The sequence below is a fragment of the Thamnophis elegans genome, chromosome 3 (genome assembly GCF_009769535.1).
Source record: "Thamnophis elegans isolate rThaEle1 chromosome 3, rThaEle1.pri, whole genome shotgun sequence".
Taxonomy (NCBI): domain Eukaryota; kingdom Metazoa; phylum Chordata; class Lepidosauria; order Squamata; family Colubridae; genus Thamnophis; species Thamnophis elegans.
In genome coordinates, this window is record NC_045543.1 from 50,624,123 (window position 1) to 50,644,406 (window position 20,284).

The 20,284-nt window shown below is 39.6% G+C and overlaps 1 protein-coding gene across 2 annotated transcripts; it reads right to left on the reverse strand.

The window, feature by feature from the left end:
* Positions 1-435: 435 nt before the first annotated feature.
* RNF170 (ring finger protein 170) lies at positions 436-20,272 on the reverse strand. 2 transcript variants are annotated; one of them, XM_032213985.1, is made up of 8 exons: positions 20,186-20,272; positions 14,439-14,527; positions 12,669-12,818; positions 11,611-11,686; positions 10,716-10,824; positions 6,070-6,143; positions 3,858-3,962; positions 436-2,284 (listed from the first exon to the last, which is right to left on the reverse strand). In XM_032213985.1, exons 3-8 carry the CDS (start codon positions 12,803-12,805, stop codon positions 2,015-2,017), a joined length of 771 nt encoding a protein of 256 aa, XP_032069876.1. In that variant the 5' UTR covers positions 12,806-12,818; positions 14,439-14,527; positions 20,186-20,272; the 3' UTR covers positions 436-2,014. The 2 variants fall into 2 exon arrangements, with proteins under 2 accessions (XP_032069876.1, XP_032069877.1); XM_032213986.1 differs by having other exon boundaries at positions 14,439-14,531.
* Between the last annotated feature and the right edge of the window lie 12 nt (positions 20,273-20,284).

The following is a 20,284-nucleotide window of genomic DNA, read 5'->3' on the forward strand; positions in this document are numbered from 1 at the left end:
TGGATTTTTTTAAAGTCAATGTTAATGCACACAATGTTTCCTCTTCTCTAACCGTAGCTATATGATTGGAAATAAGACGTAAACATTGCCTCCTCTCTGACTATCAATTATCCCCTCCGTTAATCATACTTTAGAATTGGGTTGGCATTTAAATGTTTAAAATTAATCAATATTCAACATTAAAGCAGCATTCAAAATTCAGTTTTAAATGAGAACAAAAGTGTTGAGTGTTGTGGGAAAATGGGAGGAGGAATAGGTATTAGATATATTCAATGACTTGAGTTGTTTATAAAAATAAAAGTGGGATATAAATAAAAATAATAAAAATCTGGCTAATAATAATTTTAAATTCAATATAAGTCTTCATGACAACATTGCCAGAGAATTCAGACCAGAAATGGGCACTACCTGGTCTTCACGTCTTCTTATTTTAAAAAAAAAAATGTTATATTTATTAACTTAAAATAAAGTTTTCATTCCCTGCAGGCATTTGCTAAAAAGCAAGACCCAAATAATTATTTCATGGATGCTTAAGGGGTTAAGAACATTCTACATGTAGCTCAGTGTTCAATATCTATATTTTTTGAGATTAAATGTTTTATAGCACCCTTTATAACCCAAGCACTTTTATGCCTATTCTCTTTCTTTCTTTCTTTCTTTCTTTCTTTTTTTTATAGCAAAGACACTGTTCTGCATATGTCTAAGGAAATAGTGCATGTTCTTCACAGGTTAGTATATTTCCAGTTGGGATATGAAATGAAATAGTATAAGCAGGCTGGAGAATTTATAGTTATTATATTCCATTAGTCCAAACCGGGACTACAAATAGCAAGGAAAGCTGGAAGTTACAGTTCACACAATATGGAAGGTTACAGTTTATCCAGCATTGTAGGTTTGTTAGTTGTTTTCTCTTTCTTCAAGAAGTGTTGCATGGCTTAAACAAGGCATGTTTTATGAAATGTAACTTCAGAAGATTTTGTTATCTGAAATTATGTGTGCTTATTGAGAAGCAAGGCCTATAATGTTCAATGAGGTTTACTCTTAAGGATTATATACTTTTCATATAAACTATGGTTATATGATATAACCATATATCTATGGTCCCGTTTACCAGTTATTATTTCAAGTATATTTTCTATAAAATTCAGTTTCAGATTCCAGCTAGTGGCTCTATCAGCAATTATTTAATATGTCATTTAGTATTTCACTTGATTAAAGAAGCCAGTTACAATTTAAACTTAAAGTTTTGCTTAATACTGTATCATAATATAGCTTCATGTTAGGCTAGACTAACTTCTACTTTTACAAAAAACATGTTGAATATTGCAATGCAAAACCTTACTACATACAATCATTTGTTATGGAGAAGACAGCATCCTCTCCACAGTGGACAGTGCAATTTCATGGCAATTATATTGAGACAACACATAATTGTACATAGTTACAACACTGTAATGTACTCTGATGGTGCAATATGCAACACAAGCTTATTTAATAACTGCACTGCTTGAACATTTCCTGCATAGGCAGATATTCTAAACAATTGTGTTTAAAATTAAATCCCCTTCATCTCTTTACCCACAACCTAAAATCAGTTTTGAAACTTTACATTTAATATGAAATTAAACATTAAACAATGTTTAAGCACATGTCCAGCTAATGCAAATAAAATATTCCAAGACAATTTCCCTTTTATCATTGCTGGTGGCTTAAATGGCATTTACTCATTTGTCCGCTGTAAACATATATAAGCATGGGTTACACCTTTTTTAATATCGCACATCAAATTTTCAGTTCCCTAATCACTGTGGCATTAATTCCTCATGCTTGCATAATCTACTTTTATAATCTCATGTTATCTTATGCTGACTTATGTTTGAAATAAAGTTGTGTTTTTTGATTGCATAAGATGATCAAACGAAGGCTGTTTAATAACCAAAATTGTGTCTAAATAGTTTTCTCAAAACAGTTAATTCACTTAATGCACCTTAATGTTAATTACTGACATCTGTCTTCATCTGTTCAGTCTCTGTGTCACAAATTCTCGGTACATGATAGATATATATATGAGTAGCAGAAAAACAACAAAAAAATCATCTAAAAATCCTAATATTCCAAACAAAGCTTCAGGTAGAAAGTCCAACGGTGATGCAAGATATAACAAAGCCCCCAGGAGACAGAGGAATATTCTGATGCGGAACATCCAGAAGAGACCACCGACAGAAAACATTTCTCTGAATGCATGACGCAATAATGTAGGTAAATCCATAATCCTTTCCATAATCTAAACAAGACATACAGAGTCAAAATTTGTTTATCTTATGCGCAAGATATAATTTGCCACAGGAGCATTTAACAGACCATAGCTGAAGCTTTTAATGTGCAATCAAATCACTTTAGAGCAGAGGTTGAGGAACGATGGCTGGCTCAGGCATTGTGGGAGTTGGAGTCCACAAGTCATAAAAGGGATATAGTTCCCCACCCTGCTTTAGAGAGCATTAAATTTCTTTCCCCATGACCTTTAACATAATGATCTATAGTGGTCAATAAGAACTCAACCTCAATTTTTAAAAATGCATGGAATCTCTTAAACACCAAGGTTGGGCAAGCTATAAAACAAGTGAAACACATTGAAATAACACAGTTGTGCAAAATCTTCTGAGGAGAATCTCCCCTAAAGCTTTTAAGTATCAAGGTAGTCACATCCCCCAAAGTTTTGAGCTGATTATTCAAGATTGTCTCTCCGTGCATGTACACGCAAGGAAATGCTTCTGCTAGGACCGCTATCAAGGAGACATAATCACCTTTATACTTCAAGATACCATATTCATATGAATATAGAATAAGAAGAGCATATTGTCATGTTATTGGATTAGAGATATTTATTTCTGATTATTTTAATGTTTTTATTATGTAAGTCACCCAGAGTTGCTTCAAAACAAGATGGGTGGCAAATTAATTTATATAATAAATAAAATAACAAACATAAATTTGGTACAAGCAGTATCTCTCCAAATGATCTTCACAGCTTCATTAAATAAGAAAGACTGGTATCGTAATTGTTTAATATCAGAGGGAGCTTGCCTGCCAGTAGTGTGTCAAAGATTCCCTAACAAATTCATGGCCTGCATGAGATTTCGACTAGAGATCATTTGGCTCACAGCTATCTCTTCTAACTACATTAGTACTTTTTGAGCAAGCCTGTTTGGCAATGACAGGTGGCACATTGCCACAAAAATAGAACAAAAACAACTGAAATCACCAGTCATATCTCTGTAATATAAATTACTACAGTATGGATAGTATTATCCCGCAAAAGATATTGTATGTTGAAGCACTATATTGTTGAGATAGCAGAAAGGTAGAATTGCTAAAGTTTAGGGGTGGGTGGGAATTAAAGATTATTCTGGTAGACTACCTTAGATTTCAAAAGCTTGTATTTTTTCTAGAAAATCTCATATTTTTATCCTAAACAACATGCTAAGAATGTTGCTACTAATGGTGATTCTTTATCTTATTTATGATTTCACAAATTTATCTGATTGGGTTAAAACTATGGTTTTTAACTACGTCCTCTGAATGACATGGGACTCTGAATCAAGACGAAGACTGCTTCTTCAACAATGCTGTACTATGCAATGTGAACCAGAGAAGAAGATGGAAACTGACAAAAATGGGCACAATTCCCATTTATTTCCATCCAATGGCTTAACAATGGCTACTGTTAAGAAAAATATTGAAATTATCCTTCCACTTGTTCTTGCTAGTCTTGTCAAACTCACATAAGGAAATGCAGCATTTGTCATAATAAACAGAACATTGGGCATATATTCTAATTACTCTAGCCCCATACATACCGATCTTGGCTGTCCCGAGAATCTCCTATTATAATCACTAATGTCATGAAGCACTTGTGCTGCATCTTCTTGTCCCTCATCAAAGAGTGGTAAAAATAAAGTTACCTGAATTAAAAAAAAACACACCAGATATTTAATATCTTCATGTAGAATCTACCTTCCTTTTCTTATACAGTATATATATTTAAAAGTGTATATTTATTTTTATTTATTTATTTATTAGAATCTGTCAAACAAAAACGAGGCAATAAAAAAATAAAAATACAATGACAGGAACCATAGGTACATTAGTGCACTTATGCACGCCCCATCTACTGACCACTTAAGTATGAAGTAAAATTCGTGGAAGTCAATTTGTGACTGAAACTGAAAATTTGAGGCTGAGACAACTGGATCAGGCGGCGTATTCCAGATTTTGACAACTTTATTACAGAAATCATATTTTTATAGTCAAGTTCAGAATGATTTACATTGAGTGTAAAGCAGTTATTCATGATTAAAACAGAAAAAGTCATTTACAGGTAAAGCATTACTACATATAATTTTGTATGCAATACCTAGGTCTGACGGCAAGCGACACAGTTCTAAAATATCCAAGAATTCCAAGCCTATAAGCATAGGGAATTCTATTTTGTACAAAAGAGTGCAATACGTGAAATATATGGGTAGTCTTCATCTTACAATCATTCATTTAGCCATCGTTTGAAGTTAAAATGGCACTGAAAAAAGTGGTTACAAGCAGTTCCCGCAGTTATAATTATCACAACAAAATTTGTGATAATTTGAGCACCTGAGAACTGGAATGTATTTACAATGGTTGCAGAATCCTGGGGTCATGTGATCATTATTTGTGACCTTCCCACACTGCTTTCAACCAATGGTTAGATAATAAAAATAGAAATTAGATGTTATTATGGATTATTGTTGTTATTGTTATTATTATAAATTACCCAGACAATACACTGATTATTGAATATTTATGTATGTTAAAGGTGTGTGTGTGTGTGTGTGTGTGTGTGTGTGTGTGTGTGTGAGAGAGAGAGAGAGAGAGAGAGAGAGAGAGAGAGAGAGAGAGAGAGAGAGAGAGAGAGAGAGAGAGAGAGAGAGAGAGAGAGAGAGAGAAATTCAGGTGGTTACTTATTATACTTTAAAACTATATAACAACTGTGATGTTCAGAAGGGAATAGAAATAGATTAAGAAACTATTAGAAAATAATTACATACAAAAGCAGAATAACAACATAAAAACATAAAGAGGAGTGCATTTGATGTACATAATTGCTAAAGGTCTGGAGAAGAGAAATAAGGATGTCTAGAAACCAAGAGACCAAAATACAGATGCCAAGTAAGCCTGGTGGATATTTCATACCTGGGATAACCAGAGGAAAAGGGCTCAGGTGGTTATCTTACAGTCTAAGTAAACATGAAAGGGGATCCAGGGCTTAAACTATGCTACTTAAGACATTAAAAAGCAAAAATTAATTAAAAAAGGAATGGCAAAAGTGCAGATGGTAAAATATTGACATATTATGGGAATGCTTGTTAGAACTGTATGAAATTCCAATTGCCTTGTTTTGAATCTGAACTTTCTCAATCATTTTGAAGTCCACTACGTAAATTGGAGTAATCCAAATGGGATCTAAACACCTACATATCTGTTCTTTGTTGAGGCACTTGTCAAATTAATGTTCAGTAAAAAGTTCAGAAAGCCAGGACATTAAGCACTCTAAACTTTTATCTGAATAGTTGCAGGAAAGAAGCTTAAAGGAAGATTAAATTATTTCTTATCTGTGAGAGCATTTGATAGCAACATGTAACTACTTATGTTCTGGTTGGCTTCAACTCTAATCCATGAAAAGTTTATCTCAAGTGACCTTTGTTGGTGCTCTGGAATGTTTAGTTATTTTTCTATAAAATGCACCTTACTTTTATCTTATGCAGTTCATATATAAAATCCTACATTAGATTCTAAAGAAAATGTTATTATATTCTAGCTACATACTGCATCATTCTTTAAATATATTACAAATTGACGTTAAAGACAAGAAAGGCAAAAGACATAGTAAACCAAATGTATTTAAAATCACAGTTTAAAAAAAAGCCTAGGACGGTACTAAATTTCCTAAGTTTCTATTTATACTTAAGACACAGCACACAACAACATTTGTAAAATTAGAGCTAGAATTTTATATCAAAATATGCATAATATTACTGTTTGTCTGCAGATAGGGCAGTGTATTGCACCTAGCCATGATCCACACCTCCAATATGCAATAATGCAGGAACCTAAAAAAAAAAGAATGTATTAATTTCTTACACTCTAAACATAGATAGTCCTTGACTTACAACCATATTTTTAGTGACTGTTCAAGTTTTCAATAGGACTGAAAAAAATGACTTGTGACCATTTTTGACACTTACAACTATTGTAGTATTCCCGTGATGATGGAAAGCCAGATTCATTTAACAATCATGTTACTAATTTAACATATATATAGGTATGCTGGTCTTGTTGTATTTTCCTCTGTAAGATTGAGATTGTCTTGGCAACGTTTCAACAGAAACCAGCCCTAGTCAACAAATGAACCCCACCCACCACCCAGGTCGTTACAACACAAAAGAACAACAGACACACAGCCAGCACCTCAGCCACACAGGATGATACGAAACAGCTGACCAATCTACAAAATCAACTCCATCAGTTTCAGTTCAGTTCAGTTTATTGTATTTATATGTTGCCCTTTTCCCCCGAAGGGGACTCAGGGCGGCTCACAACTCGAACCGGGGAAGGGGGATACAGACAAAAAATTTAAAAAACAAGCATAACAATATATAATTTAAAACTCACAACAGTCATACCATTCGAGACGGGGGCAACAGCTCTTTAGCCCCAGGCCTGTCTGAACAGCCAGGTTTTGAGGGCTTTGCGGAAGGCCTGGAGGGTGGTGAGGGTTCGAATCTCCACGGGGAGTTCGTTCCAGAGGGTCAGAGCAGCCACAGAGAAGGCTCTCCTCCGGGTAGTCGCCAGTCGACACTGGCTGGCGGATGGAATTCGGAGGAGGCCTAATCTGTGGGATCTAATCGGTCTAGAGGAGGTAATTGGCAGCAGGCAGTCTCTCAAGTACCCAGGTCCAATACCATGAAGGGCTTTATAAGTGACGACTAGCGCCTTGAAGCGTATCCAGAGACCAATAGGCAGCCAGTGAGGTCGCGGAGGATAGGTGTTACGTGGGTGATCTGAGGTACACCCACGATCGCTCGCGCAGCTGCATTCTGGACAAGCTGAAGTCTCCGAATACTCTTCAAGGGCTGCCCCATGCAGAGCACGTTGCAATAGTCCAGTCTAGAGGTCACAAGGGCGCGAGTGACTGTTGTGAGGGCCTCCCGGTTCAGGTAGGGACGCAACTGGTGCACCAGGCGAACCTGGGCAATGCCCCCCTGGTCACAGCCGACAAGTGGTGTTCAAAAGTCAGCTGTGGGTCCAGGAGGACTCCCAAATTGCGAACCCTGTCTGAGGGGCGTACTGTTTGACCCCCCAGCCTGAGAAATGGAACACTTGGCCAATTAGTAGGAGGGAAACACACCAGCCACTCGGTCTTATCTGGATTGAGTACAAGCTTGTTAAGCCCCATCCAGTCCCTAACAGCCTCGAGGCACTGGGACATCACGTCAACCGCTTCACTGAGTTGGCACGGGGCGGACAGATACAGCTGCGTATCGTCCGCATACTGATGGTATTTTATCCCGTGCCATCGAATGATCTCACCCAGCGGCTTCATGTAGATATTAAACAGGAGGGGGGACAGGACCGAACCCTGCGGCACCCCATAATTCAGGGGTCTAGGGGTCGATCTCTGCCCTCCGACCAACACCGACTGCGACCTGTCCGAGAGGTAAGAGGAGAACCACCGTAGGACAGTGCCTCTCACCCCCACCTCCCACAGTCGTCGCAGAAGGATACCATGGTCGATGGTATCGAAGGCCGCTGAGAGGTCAAGGAGCACTAGGACGGAGGCATAACCTCCATCCCTGGCTCTCCAGAGATCATCAATCAATGCGACCAAAGCGGTTTCCGTGCTGTAGCCAGGCCTAAATCCTGACTGGAAGGGATCTAGATACTCGGTTTCCTCCAAGGACCGCCGGAGCTGAAAGGCTACCACTTTCTCAACAACCTTCCCCACAAAGGGGAGGTTGGAGACTGGATGATAGTTGTTTAAGACGGCTGGATCCAAAGATGGCTTCTTCAGAAGGGGTCTCACCACCGCCGCCTTTAAAGCAGGGGGAAAGAACCCCTCCCGAAGAGAGGCGGTAACAACCGCCTGGATCCAGCCCCGTGTCACCTCCCTGCTGTTAGCAACCAGCCAGGAGGGGCACGGGTCCAGTACACATGTGGAGGCACTTACATCTCCCATGGCCTTATCCACGTCCTCAGGGGTAACAGCTTGGAAGTCAATCCAGTGATGTCCTTCCAGATTCTCCCCTGGTGCCTCGGCTGGCTCTGCGCAATTGGAGTCCAGGTCCGTCCGAAGCCGAGCCACTTTATCCGCGAGGAATTGGACGTAATCCTCAGCTCTGCCCTGCAAAGGATCGCTCGTATCCCTCCTATTTAGGAGGGAACGGGCTATCCTGAACAGGGCGGCTGGGCGCGACTCAGCGGAAGCAATCAGAGAGGCAATGTGTGTTCTTTTGGTCGTCCTAATTGCCCGAAGATAGGCTCTGATGCTGGATGTTAAAAGCGCTTGGTCTGACTCGGACTTACTGGATCTCCATCGTTGCTCTAGGCGTCTCTTTCGGCGCTTCATCTCCCGGAGTTCCTCAGTAAAACAAGGGGCCCTCCTGGATCCACTGCCTCGGATCGGCCATAAAGGCGCAATCCGGTTAAGAGCCCCTGCCGCTGCTGAATTCCAAGCAGCAACCAGAGTCTCCGCCGGACTGAGGGCGAGGGTATCAGGAACAACACCAAGCTCCGTCTGAAAGCCCAAAGGGTCCATAAGTTGCCTGAGGTGGAACCACCTAATCGGTTCCTCCTCCCTACAGTGGGGGTTTGGTCTCCGAAAGTCAAGCCTCAATAGGTAGTGGTCCGACCATGACAGGGGTAAGGTCTCACTACCCCTCAAACCAAGATCACAACTCCACTGCTCCGAGAGGAATACGAGGTCGAGCATGTGACCCACCGAGTGAGTCGGGCCCTGAATTACTTGGGTCAAGCCCATGGCTGTCATGGAAGCCATGAACGCCTGTGCTCCATCAGAGTGTTCACCGAGCGAAGGCAAATTGAAATCCCCCAGAACCATAAGCCTGGGAAACTCAATTGCCAGCTCAGCTACTGACTCGAGGAGCGAGGGGAGGGCTGCTGCAACGCTGTTGGGAGGCAGGTACGTTAACAGCAAGCCCACTTGACCCTTGAGGTCCAACTTCACCAGCAAGGACTCACACCCGACAAGCTCCGGAGCAGGGATCCTACGAGGTACTAGAGACTCTCGGATAACAATAGCCACACCTCCACCCCTTCCCTGGGATCGCGGCTGATGAAGCACCTGAAAACCCTCTGGGCACATCTCTACAAGGGGGACTCCTCCCTCCGGGCCCAGCCAGGTTTCAGTAATACATGCCAGGTCTGCCCTCTCGTCTAAGATTAAGTCCCGGACGAGGGGAGCCTTGTGAACTACAGACCTGGCATTTAGCGACAGCAGCCTGAGACCAGGGTCCTGATTACTCGCGCCATCTGGCCTTGGAGTGGGACTCATAGGGCAGGAAGGATGGATCTCTGTAACGTAGCGAGCCCTCCTTCCCCGGTAATGGCCAGCCCTAAAGCTACCAATCAGGATGCAACTACACAGCCAATCAACACACTTACAGTTACAAAGCCAGCATTCTACACCCCCCCCACCAAGATTTATAGAAAGACGACAGCTCCGACCACGCCTTACTCGCACAAGCCAAAAAATTCAAATGCAACCATCATCCAGAAACCAAACCACGGCGGCATCACCAACTGCTGCATCCCCCTCCGACCCACATACAAAGCAAACTGACACACGCCATGAACACATGGCCAGACCGCAAACTTGGAGCCAAACCAAAGCCCGGGATGTTACACCACAGCTATCTGTTCAGGACATCACATCACAGAACTTAGGAGGTTACAACGCAAAGACTCAGAATGTTACAAGGCAGCCAACCTCCCAGGAGGTTGCAGCACAGGACTCAGGATATTACTACAATAGAGCTCAGGATGTCATCACACAGCCCATTACCCAGGTCGTTACAACACAAAAGAACAATAGGAACACAGTCAGTACCTCAGCCACACAGGATGTTACGAAACAGCTGACTAATCTGCAAACATCAACTCCATCAACTAATCAAGATGTTACAACACCGCCAACCAATCTGCTTACAGCAGCAAAGCTAGCACTCCACACCCACCCACCAATATTTATAGAAAGATGGCAGCTCCAATCACATTTTGCTCGCACAAGCACGAAGCCGAAGGCATCAGCCTGAAGATGGCGAGTGGGACCTCGTTGAAATGTGGCCAAGATACTCTCAATCTTACACAGGAAAAGACCCAAATATGCCAAGACCTGCATACCTGTACCCATGAAAATCTACGAATATATATATATATATGTGTGTGTGTGTGTGTGTGTGTGTGTGTGTGTGTGTGTGTGTATAATTATATTATATATAATGTAATAACAAGAGATCAGCTGAAATAATTAAAATAGAATTTTTTCACTTCTTTAAGGCCAATTCATTTCCAAAAATAGCATTATTTTGCACAGTTCCTCAGAAACTCTTTCCATTTCAAGGAATACAAGAAATTATTCAGATTTTCTTTTTCTTTTTGCATACCACAGAAAAGATGTCCACAATTTGTTTCAATGGGAAATGTAGCCTGTTGTAAACACACCGGGCAGGACAAATCAGTATAGAAATGTTGCCTGTCACCAACACTATTTTCCTGGGGTGTGGGGAGAGAAATATAATTAATTTAAGCAGAACAAATAATTATATTTGTGACAAGCTGCAAAATAGTTAGAGTGGCATATTTAGAAGAAAGAAATCTCTGACTTTGATAAAGGAAGGAAGCAATAAGATCATACAATAGAACAATACAGATACATGACAGCTCATTCAACAAATACACTTGGATAAGATGAAAACTCATTTTGAAACTTCTTAGAAACTTTCTCTTTGGGTTGCCCTTTGATGACCATGATTAAGAGGGAGATAACAGAGTTTATTTATAATTCTTATGTTTCAACTTAGAATAGCTGCACCATAGTACTTATAACATAAAAGATCCAAGCTTTCAAATTATAGTTAAAGTTTTAGGACCCTATGGCTCCCCTAAAGTTTTGTTTCTTTGATAAACATTTTAAATATATATCCCTGCAAATCCACATCAACGCTTAATTTTGAAATGACATAATAAAGTTTATTTTTAGCACAAAGAATTAAGGTATCCAAACCCTATCAATTGTTTCTACATTTGGTGATTACTTGGGAAATTTTCTGAAATATAATTGATTTATAGCAAAAAGAATCTTTAATAGATATTTTAAGTACATATTCCTGCAAATCCACATCAATACCTAATTTTGAAATGATATAATCAAGCACAAAGAATTAAGATATCCAAATCCTATCAAACTTAAACATTGCTACATTTGGTGATTACCTAAGAAATTTTTCTGGGATATTATTGATTTATATCAAAAAGAATTGTGCGTAATTGTAAATATACCTGTTCCAATTGTATTTGTTGTCTAACTGCCCTCACGAGCTCTTGGTTTTCTGGATGAATATCTGATTGCCCATCTCTGTTAAGAGAAGAAATACTATTAATAAAACGTTTCAAAAATGGAATCGAACAGAAAAATATAAATTCATCATGTTTAGACTCCTAAGGGTCTCTAATCTTTGCATGCTGTTATTTTAAGAGCTGCTACATTACTTGAACTATAGAATGAAATCTCCAAAGATAATATTAATCAAGGTTTAAAATATACTAAAACATTAAAACTTTAATAACCTATTGTACTTAAGATAAAAGTGACAATACATTATTTTTCTGTTGCATAATGAAATTCTTGGCTGAACATGCTTTGCATTATATTTTTCTTTTCATTTTTATAATATAAAATACAAAAATAAATAGTAGGAAAAATAAGGAAGAGAAAGGAGAAGTGTATAAAAGAAAGGGGAAAAAAGCGTTGATTTCTGCTTTTCACTGTATTTTATCGTTGACCATATAAATATTTGGAGGTAAACATGCAGATCCAACTTTAAAATCCCTAACATCCACAATAAAACAAGTAAACAAATCCCACACGTGACAGGAACTGTCATAATTTTATTCAATATTCTTAATTGTTTAATTTTAAAAATTAGTCAGTAACTATGTTACTATGTGATTTAAATCTGAGTTCTTTTTAAGCTTTGCATTATAGTAATACTTTCTTTACTTTCTTTCCAATTTCTTTTAATTACATTGCATATGATGAGCATTTGCATGTGGGGCAGGGACGTTAATCAAAATTTATCTTAATTATCCTCTATGATAAGTAAGATGAAAAGAAAACAGTCTAACATCAATGAGTATTACAGCTTGTTTGAACCAAATCTCCCCAACTTCCAAGCATGTTGATTAGCAGCTCTCTTCTGGATGTTTCTCTCAGAATGTGTAACCAAGTAAAACTAAACTATTATTCCAAATAGCTTAATTTATAAGAAATGAATAAAATTGACATACTTTAACAACAACAAATTTTCTAGTGCTATCAACCTTTTACTTCACCTTACCTTAATAGCATGTATGTCAGTGCAACAAGGAATGTGATGCTAAGCACTACTGCCAGCAGAACCTGGTCACTTATTCCTTCTATCATTGAATCACTATCTAGTACCAGTCTTTGAACTTCAGTTTCCTGGCTGGCCATTCCAGAGCTAAAACTTGGGAAACATATAAATATGCATTTATTCATAGGCACAATTATTATTATATTCTTATTTACAAACTAATAAATAAAAATCAACTTTCAAATTTTTAGCTTGTTGCTTGACTTTCAAATGGCTAAGATTAATTCCTTTTCCATATAGTTAAAACAGAGTAATACTGAGTAATATTCTGATTTCCTGGACTACAACAGTCCAGTAGGAAGTAGGAATAAAACGTCTTTGAATGAAAATGGTTCCAGAAAGTAGAAAGGGAAAGTCACTGATGCATAATAAGACAAATATATATATTAGCATGTACTAAAGACAGATTCTACTCCCAAGATTTGTATTTTAAAACTAGGAATATTGAGGTATAGCAATAACCTGAGATTTCTTTCAAAGAACATTCTGGGTTTCAGTTTGATGAGAACGTGCACATAGCATTAATGTTAGCACTATTATCATAACATTATGAAATATAATATTCTTGGCTTTCTAACAGATAGTTGATTTTATATTTTTCAGGATGTTAGATGGCTTATTGATTTTTTTCTTATAAATTGTGAATTTATTATTGCATTGGTGATATTTTTATTTGTAAAGGTATTTATATTCCAATGACTAAAACACTTCCAGAAAATAATAATTAAATAACTGAATAACTTAAAACTAGGCAGTGAGGAAAGATGCAGTATACTTAACTAGGGATAAATAACAGTAATGTATGTTTCCTCTCCACATTCCAAGTCTCTACAAGTTAAAAAATACTTTTTAACAAAGCAAATCTTCCTTGGAAACAGATACAAGCTGTCCTTATCTATTCTTAGAGATTTTTCAATATCAGAATTTGACCCTAGAATATGAAAATGAAAATTGATGGGAGCATGAACAGAACATCTCTGTGTCTCCTGTCTGCCTATGCTTAAAATTTAATGTTAATTACATTAAAAAGCCACCCCAACTTTGACTCTCTGGATCAGTCTTTAGCTAAACAACCAAACAATTTGTGTACCGTGTTTCCCCAAAAATAAGACAGGGTCTTATTTTCTTTTGACTCCTTAATAAGCAATTTTTGGGGAGGTCTTATTATTTTTGAGGTGCAGGAGGCAGCGAGCATGGTCACCTCATGGCTGCCTCTGCGTTGTAATATTTTCGGGGAGGGCTTATTTTAGTGCATGTGTTCAAAATCCGGTTTGGGCTTATTATCCGGGGAGGTTTTATTTTCGAGGAAACAGGGTAGTTTCAAAAAAGTCACCAAAATGTTGATGGTCATTTTGATGCTATTTTTCAATAAAAGTGCAATAGAATGTTGCAATAAAAAGATGTAATGAAAAAAAAGAACAGCAGAAGAATCAACCACTAGTCTTGCCTAAACTATGATTGCTCTCTATTTCTGTAATCTTCCATCATGCTTCAGTCTGTCTTCCTCTACTCTCTAGAATACGTGCAACTATAAAACTATCTGACAGCACTGAGACCTTTAGGTTAAAGAAAAGACAAAATAGCATTTTCCAATTCATGAAGCCAATTCATGCAGAGATCTGTAAGTTGTCAGAAAACCTCTGTGCAAATGCCAAAAAGGGAAATCCTTGCTTTAATACAATGATATATTTAGATCAATGCCCACTCTTTTACCTCAGCTGGGAATGAGAAGACTCATCACTGTGTCATCTTCAGAATCAAAGGAAATGTTTCAGATGCTGGAGTTTGAAACCTCTTGAATTCTGCCTTGGAAAAAAGAGATATTTTCAGGCTATTTCTTTTTTCTTTTTTTGTAAATGTGTTTTTTATTTTCCATTTTCATTTTTGTACAGTCACATATATACTGTGCATAACCGGGGTCATATAACATTAAACAATAAACACAGCCATTCCTCTTGTCAACAATACCCCCCAAAATAAAGACCCAATGTACCCCTTCGACCCTCCATACATCCTTTCTTTCGCCCCCCTCCAACTTTCCATCTTCCCTCCATCATTCCCCTCTACCCTACTTCCCCTCCCCCTCTACCACTCCCCTCTCCCGGTACACTCCCTCCCTTCCTTCTCACCCTCCCTCCAGTCCTCTCTCCCACCCTCTCTACCCCTCTTTCTTCTATCCCTCTACTCCTCCCTTCAGGCTATTTCTTAGCTTCTTATTTTAGCATAGCATTTGTCCTACATTATTTCATGTCCAGAAACAGAGATATAAAGAAATCTATCCTCGCATGGAATAAAACATGAGGGTGTAAAAATATCATCAGAAGAAACTATAAATCACATCTATCCACAAATAAGACAGGAACGAAATTCAGGTGGTCCTTGACTTACAACTACAACTGACTCCAAAATTTCTGTTGTTTTCTGCACTGGAAAAAAACTCCTGCAGTCCTCATAGATATTAATAAAGGTATATAACAGGTAGTCCTCAACTTATGACCATAATTGAGCCCAACATTTCTGTTGTTAAGACATTTGTTAAGTGAATTTTACCCCATTTTATGGCCTTTCTTGCCTCAGTTGTTAAGTGAATCACTGCAGTTGATAAGTTACTAACCCAGTTAAGTGGGTTGGCCATTGACTTTGCTGGTCAGAAGGTTGCAAAACGTGGGACACATCAACTGTCATAAATATGAACCGGTTGCCAAGCATGTGAATTTTGATCACATGATCATGGGAATGTTGGAAAGGTTGTGAAAAATGGTCATAAGTCACTTTTTTTAATGCTGTTGTAATTTTGGTCACTAAATGAATTGTTGCATGTCGAGGACTACCTGTACCTGTTGCAAGAAAAAATCTGCCTTTGCCTTATGATATTCTACCAATGAATTGAGAGTGGTGAGTTTGATTACCCAATATTTCCTACAACCTAAATCAACAAATTTAGGACCCCCATATTTTAAACTGCATATATAATATGAGACTTTGGGTGTTTTGCTCCATTCTTCACGGATTACAGTGGAACTATTCTATAGGTAAAATATAAACTATTTTATAGATCCTCTGAAAGATCACAATCCTGCCACACATAAATATAACTATAATGTTAGTGTTGAACATTCTACAATCTACATTAAGGCACCTGCCCTATCGTTCTTGTTACTGAACCAGAATTTTTTTTAAAAAAATCCAGAAGACATAAATAATGAATCATGTCTATATTGCTGCTAAAAAAATTATTTGGGTATCTCCATGTAGGTATCAGCTGAATTCAAATCAAGGTCTTACCAGAAGTAAGGCTGAGAGCTAAATAAAATTAAATAGAGGACCACAGTGACATCACCCCATCTCATTCCCACTAGAAGTCATCATGATCTTACTCATACCTGTACCTGATATCTGAAAGAGTCCGGATAATCTACCTACCTCTGAAGCAGCAGCGTAACTACTTTAACAACCTTTTCTAAAAAATTGGAGATAGAATGAAAATTGTCTTGATCCATTGATGGCTTCTTGAGAAAGGAGACTACCACATCTCTCAAGGATAAATGTACCATTGCCTGGACTTAGCTATGCATCGTTATCCAGGAAGATTAACTATTGTATTTTTCAGAGTATAAGACGCACCTTTTCCCTCAAAAAAGAGGTTGAAAATTTGGGTGCATCTTATACGTTGAATACAGCATTTTTTGCCTCCCAAAACCCCGCCTCTTCACCAAAATGGCTGTGCAGAGCCTGTAGAAGGCTTTCAGAGACTTCCTGGAGGCTGGGGAAGGCAGAAATGAGTGAAAAATGGGCCGTTATTTGCTCAATTTTGCCCCGCTCCCAGCCCCCAGGAGTTCTCTATAAGCCCCCTAAATGCTATGCATGCATTTTTTCCCTCACAAATGAGCCTGTTTTCGCAAAACTGGCTGCTTTTTGCTTGTTTTGGACCCACCCCACCCCCCAGGAACACTCTGCAAGCCCTATAAAGGCTATTCATTTCTTTTTTTGGAAGAAAAACGGGCCCGTTTTTGAAAATAACGGACCATTTCCGGGAAGTTTTTGCAGAGTGCAAAAACTTTTATTTATTTATTTGTCTCTTCAATACCTTGGTGCATCAAATATGGGGTGCCGCAGGGTTCGGTCCTGTCCCCCCTCCTATTTAACATCTACATGAAGCCGCTGGGTGAGATCATACGCCGGCACGGGATCAAATATCATCAATATGCGGACGATACCCAATTGTATCTGTCCGCCCCGTGCCAGCTCAGCGAAGCAGTGGAAGTGATGTGCCAGTGCCTGGAGGCTGTCAGGGTCTGGATGGGAGCGAACAAGCTTGAACTCAATCCAGACAAGACCGAGTGGCTATTGATGTTGCCTCCCAAAGTTAGTCCAGGTATTCCACCTCTTAGCCTGTGGGGTGAAATTATACACCCCTCAGAGAGGGCCTGCAATTTGGGTGTCCTCCTGGACCCACAGCTGACGTTAGAGAAGCACCTGTCGGCTGTGACCAGGGGGGCTTTCGCCCAGGTTCGCCTGGTGCACCAGTTGCGGCCCTACCTGGACCAGGAGGCACTTCGAATAGCCACTCATGCCGTCACCTCAAGACTGGATTACTGTAACGCGTTCTACATGGGGCTGCCCCTGAAGAGTGTTCGAAGACTACAGTTGGCCCAGAACGCAGCCGCGCAAGTGATATGGGGTGTATCTAGGTACACCCATGGTACACCGATCCTCCGCAAGCTGCACTGGCTCCCCATTGGTCTCCGGATGCGCTTCAAGGTGCTAGTCGTTACTTTTAAAGCCCTACATGGTTTAGGACCTGGCTACCTGAGAGACCGCCTCCTGCCACTCACCTCCCAACGACCAACAAGATCGCACAGGCTGGGCCTCCTCCGGGTGCCGTCAACCGGACAATGCCGGTTGGTGGCTCCCCGGGGGAGGGCCTTATCTGCTGCTGCCCTGTGGAATGATCTACCCGCAGAGATCTGGACCCTTACTACTCTCCCGGCCTTCCATAAAGCCGTTAAGACCTGGTTGTTCCGGCAGGCCTGGGGCTGTTGATGGATATCCAGCCCCTGCTTAGATGTAATGGATGATGTGAATTTTTAATATTGTATTTTTCTATTTTTAAATTTAAACTGTTTCTGTCTTGCTGTGAGCCGCCCAGAGTCCCGATGGGAGTGGGCGGCATACAAATTTTAATAAACCTTAAACCTTATACTCTGGTGTGTCTTATACTCCAAAAAATACGATAACCAGGAGGTATATGGGACTAACTAACAGCACTGAGAACCTGATCTACTTCCTCAGAACTAAACAAAATCACACTTATTCCAGGCAATACAGCCAGAGTATCCTTCTATCAATTTTGTAGGATCTCTTCAGGGAGCCTGAACAGCCCTGTTGGTGCATATCTGACTCTATTCTTCCAAAGGGTGTCAATTCCTTTTGAACAGTCATCAGCCAACAATGTGAATATGCTATATGGATATAAAAATAACTATGTTTTGTTGCCATTTATTACCATAAGGTGGCCTTTATGGGTAAGATTTTTTAAAAAAGATAATGTTCCTTTAAAGAAACTTAAAATCTCCCTGAATAGTTTAAGTACAATATTCTATAATCTATTTTATTTTTTAGTGTTGGTGCTTGACATTTAAAAGTTTACTACCATTCATGCTGAGTAAACTATAAATAAGCCAGTTTGAAAGGAAAACTGCCATGGAGAATAGTGATACAATTGCAGCAATGCCAAAATTCCAAAGAATTCTATGATATCTGAAGGGAAATTAATTATGAAATAAGTTTTCTTGAGTGAAGTTTACTTTGATACATGCAACTGTCCATAAAATATAATTGCATTTTTGCAGTTGAGGATTAAACCTGTCAATAACCCAAACCTAAGAAAGACACCAACCAACCCAGAACCATCTTACCATTCCAGATCTATTCACAGGTACTATTTATTCTGGCTAACTGAAGAGCTTCCATTAGTGTCTACAAATTTTTCTCACTCTAACATACAGCACTTTGACTTCAAAAAGAGAATACAAAGAACACTTGGCTATCTTGATGTTGTGAATCTGCTAACACAATAAGCTCCATCCTCACTTCTTTAGAAAAAAAAATGCAAAAAAATCCAATTAGTTTACTTTCTTCACTGACTATCAACTGACTTATCACTGACTATCAACTTTGCAGGATTTTTCTTCACTGTCTGCAACTTGATTTTTTCCCCCACTTAAATTTCTTTCACTAAATTGGCCTTTTGCCTAGGTGAAGCAGCTACAATCTATTACATCGTTAATGCTTTAGAAATAAGCAGAATATTTGTCAATCTTATAGCAACTTTTAAGATGCCTGGAATTCCCCAGCCAGAATTTCCCAGCCAGCAATGTTGGCTGTAGAATTCTGGCAGTTGAAGAGGAAAACACTGGATTAGCATAAGAAAACATAGAAAAACACATTTATATATGTTAATGAAAGTCAACCATCCTGAGGTATAGCAGGGCACACATCTTAGTTATCATTCCACATGCTTCCATGCGGAAGTCCCCAGGGCTCAAACTTCGGCATTTCCAGGTAAACTTTGAAGCAGTCATGGAGTTACACTAAAGAATATACCATGACTGTGTTCACCTGATAGACTTATTTCTGATTAAGTTAATCACAGGCTATGGAGTTAACCCACTTTTCTGGTTTCGTCTGTACTACTTGTAACTGTGCAGCCTGGTTTTGTACAAACCTAACAAACATGCACAGATCCTCTTTCAATTCGGAGTTCTCCCCAAAACTTAACCAAGGAGCATTTCTCATCCTCAGCCATTGTCTATGAAGATTCTCAGTCATCCATATCATGGTTGTCCCAAAGGTGCTTTTTCAAGAGGCAACTGGACTTTCTGGTTTTTCTTTGAAGACGTTTCGCTTCTCATCCAAGAAGCCATTTCAGCTTCTTTACGTCTTCAAAGAAAAACCAGAAAGTCCAGTTGCCTCTTGGAAAAAAAGCACCTTTGGGACATCCTCAGCCATTGTTACAACAACCATGCAGACAGTTTAGATTCTACCATTAAAGTTTAGAAACAGTCTTCCATCCTGCAAAGCGCGGCCGATATCAGGACCGCTGTTTTTTCCTGGGCTTGAAGTTACTACGGAATAACTCTTTGCATAAATAAATAAATAAATAAAATGGGGCGACGGAAAGGGACTCCTAAGGCGGTTCCCTCTCCCTCGCCGACACCGCGGGCTCCCCCCTCCCTTAAGAAAAGAATATCTTCGCAAGTCGGTCATTTCTGCAAGCGGGCGGGACTTCGCAGGCGGTTCTGCAGGAGGAGAACGGAGGGGAAACCCGCCTTGGCCAAAGCAGGCAGGAAAAGCCGAATTTCAACACGCGGCGGGTCAACCGCAGCGGGAGCGCAGCGAGGGCTACTGCCCGCAGAGTCAGCGGTATTGGCCGGCCGGCCCTCGCGCGCTTTCTGTACCTCGGTCCCCGACGGGCGCCCGCCAGGCCTGTCAGCCCCCAGCAGAGACAGCGACGCGCTCCAGCCAACCCCGGCTTTGCTCCGCCCCCTTCGCCCTCG

Excerpts from the sequence above, each read along its gene's own strand:
- RNF170 (XM_032213985.1), bottom strand. The coding sequence starts at position 12,805 with ATGGCCAGCCAGGAAACTGAAGTTCAAAGACTGGTACTAGATAGTGAT. Across the intron at positions 10,825-11,610 it reads AACAAATACAATTGGAACAG|GAAAATAGTGTTGGTGACAG; the intron begins GTATATTTACAA and ends CCCACACCCCAG. Across the intron at positions 3,963-6,069 it reads GCCCTATCTGCAGACAAACA|GTAACTTTATTTTTACCACT; the intron begins GTAATATTATGC and ends TTTTTAATTCAG.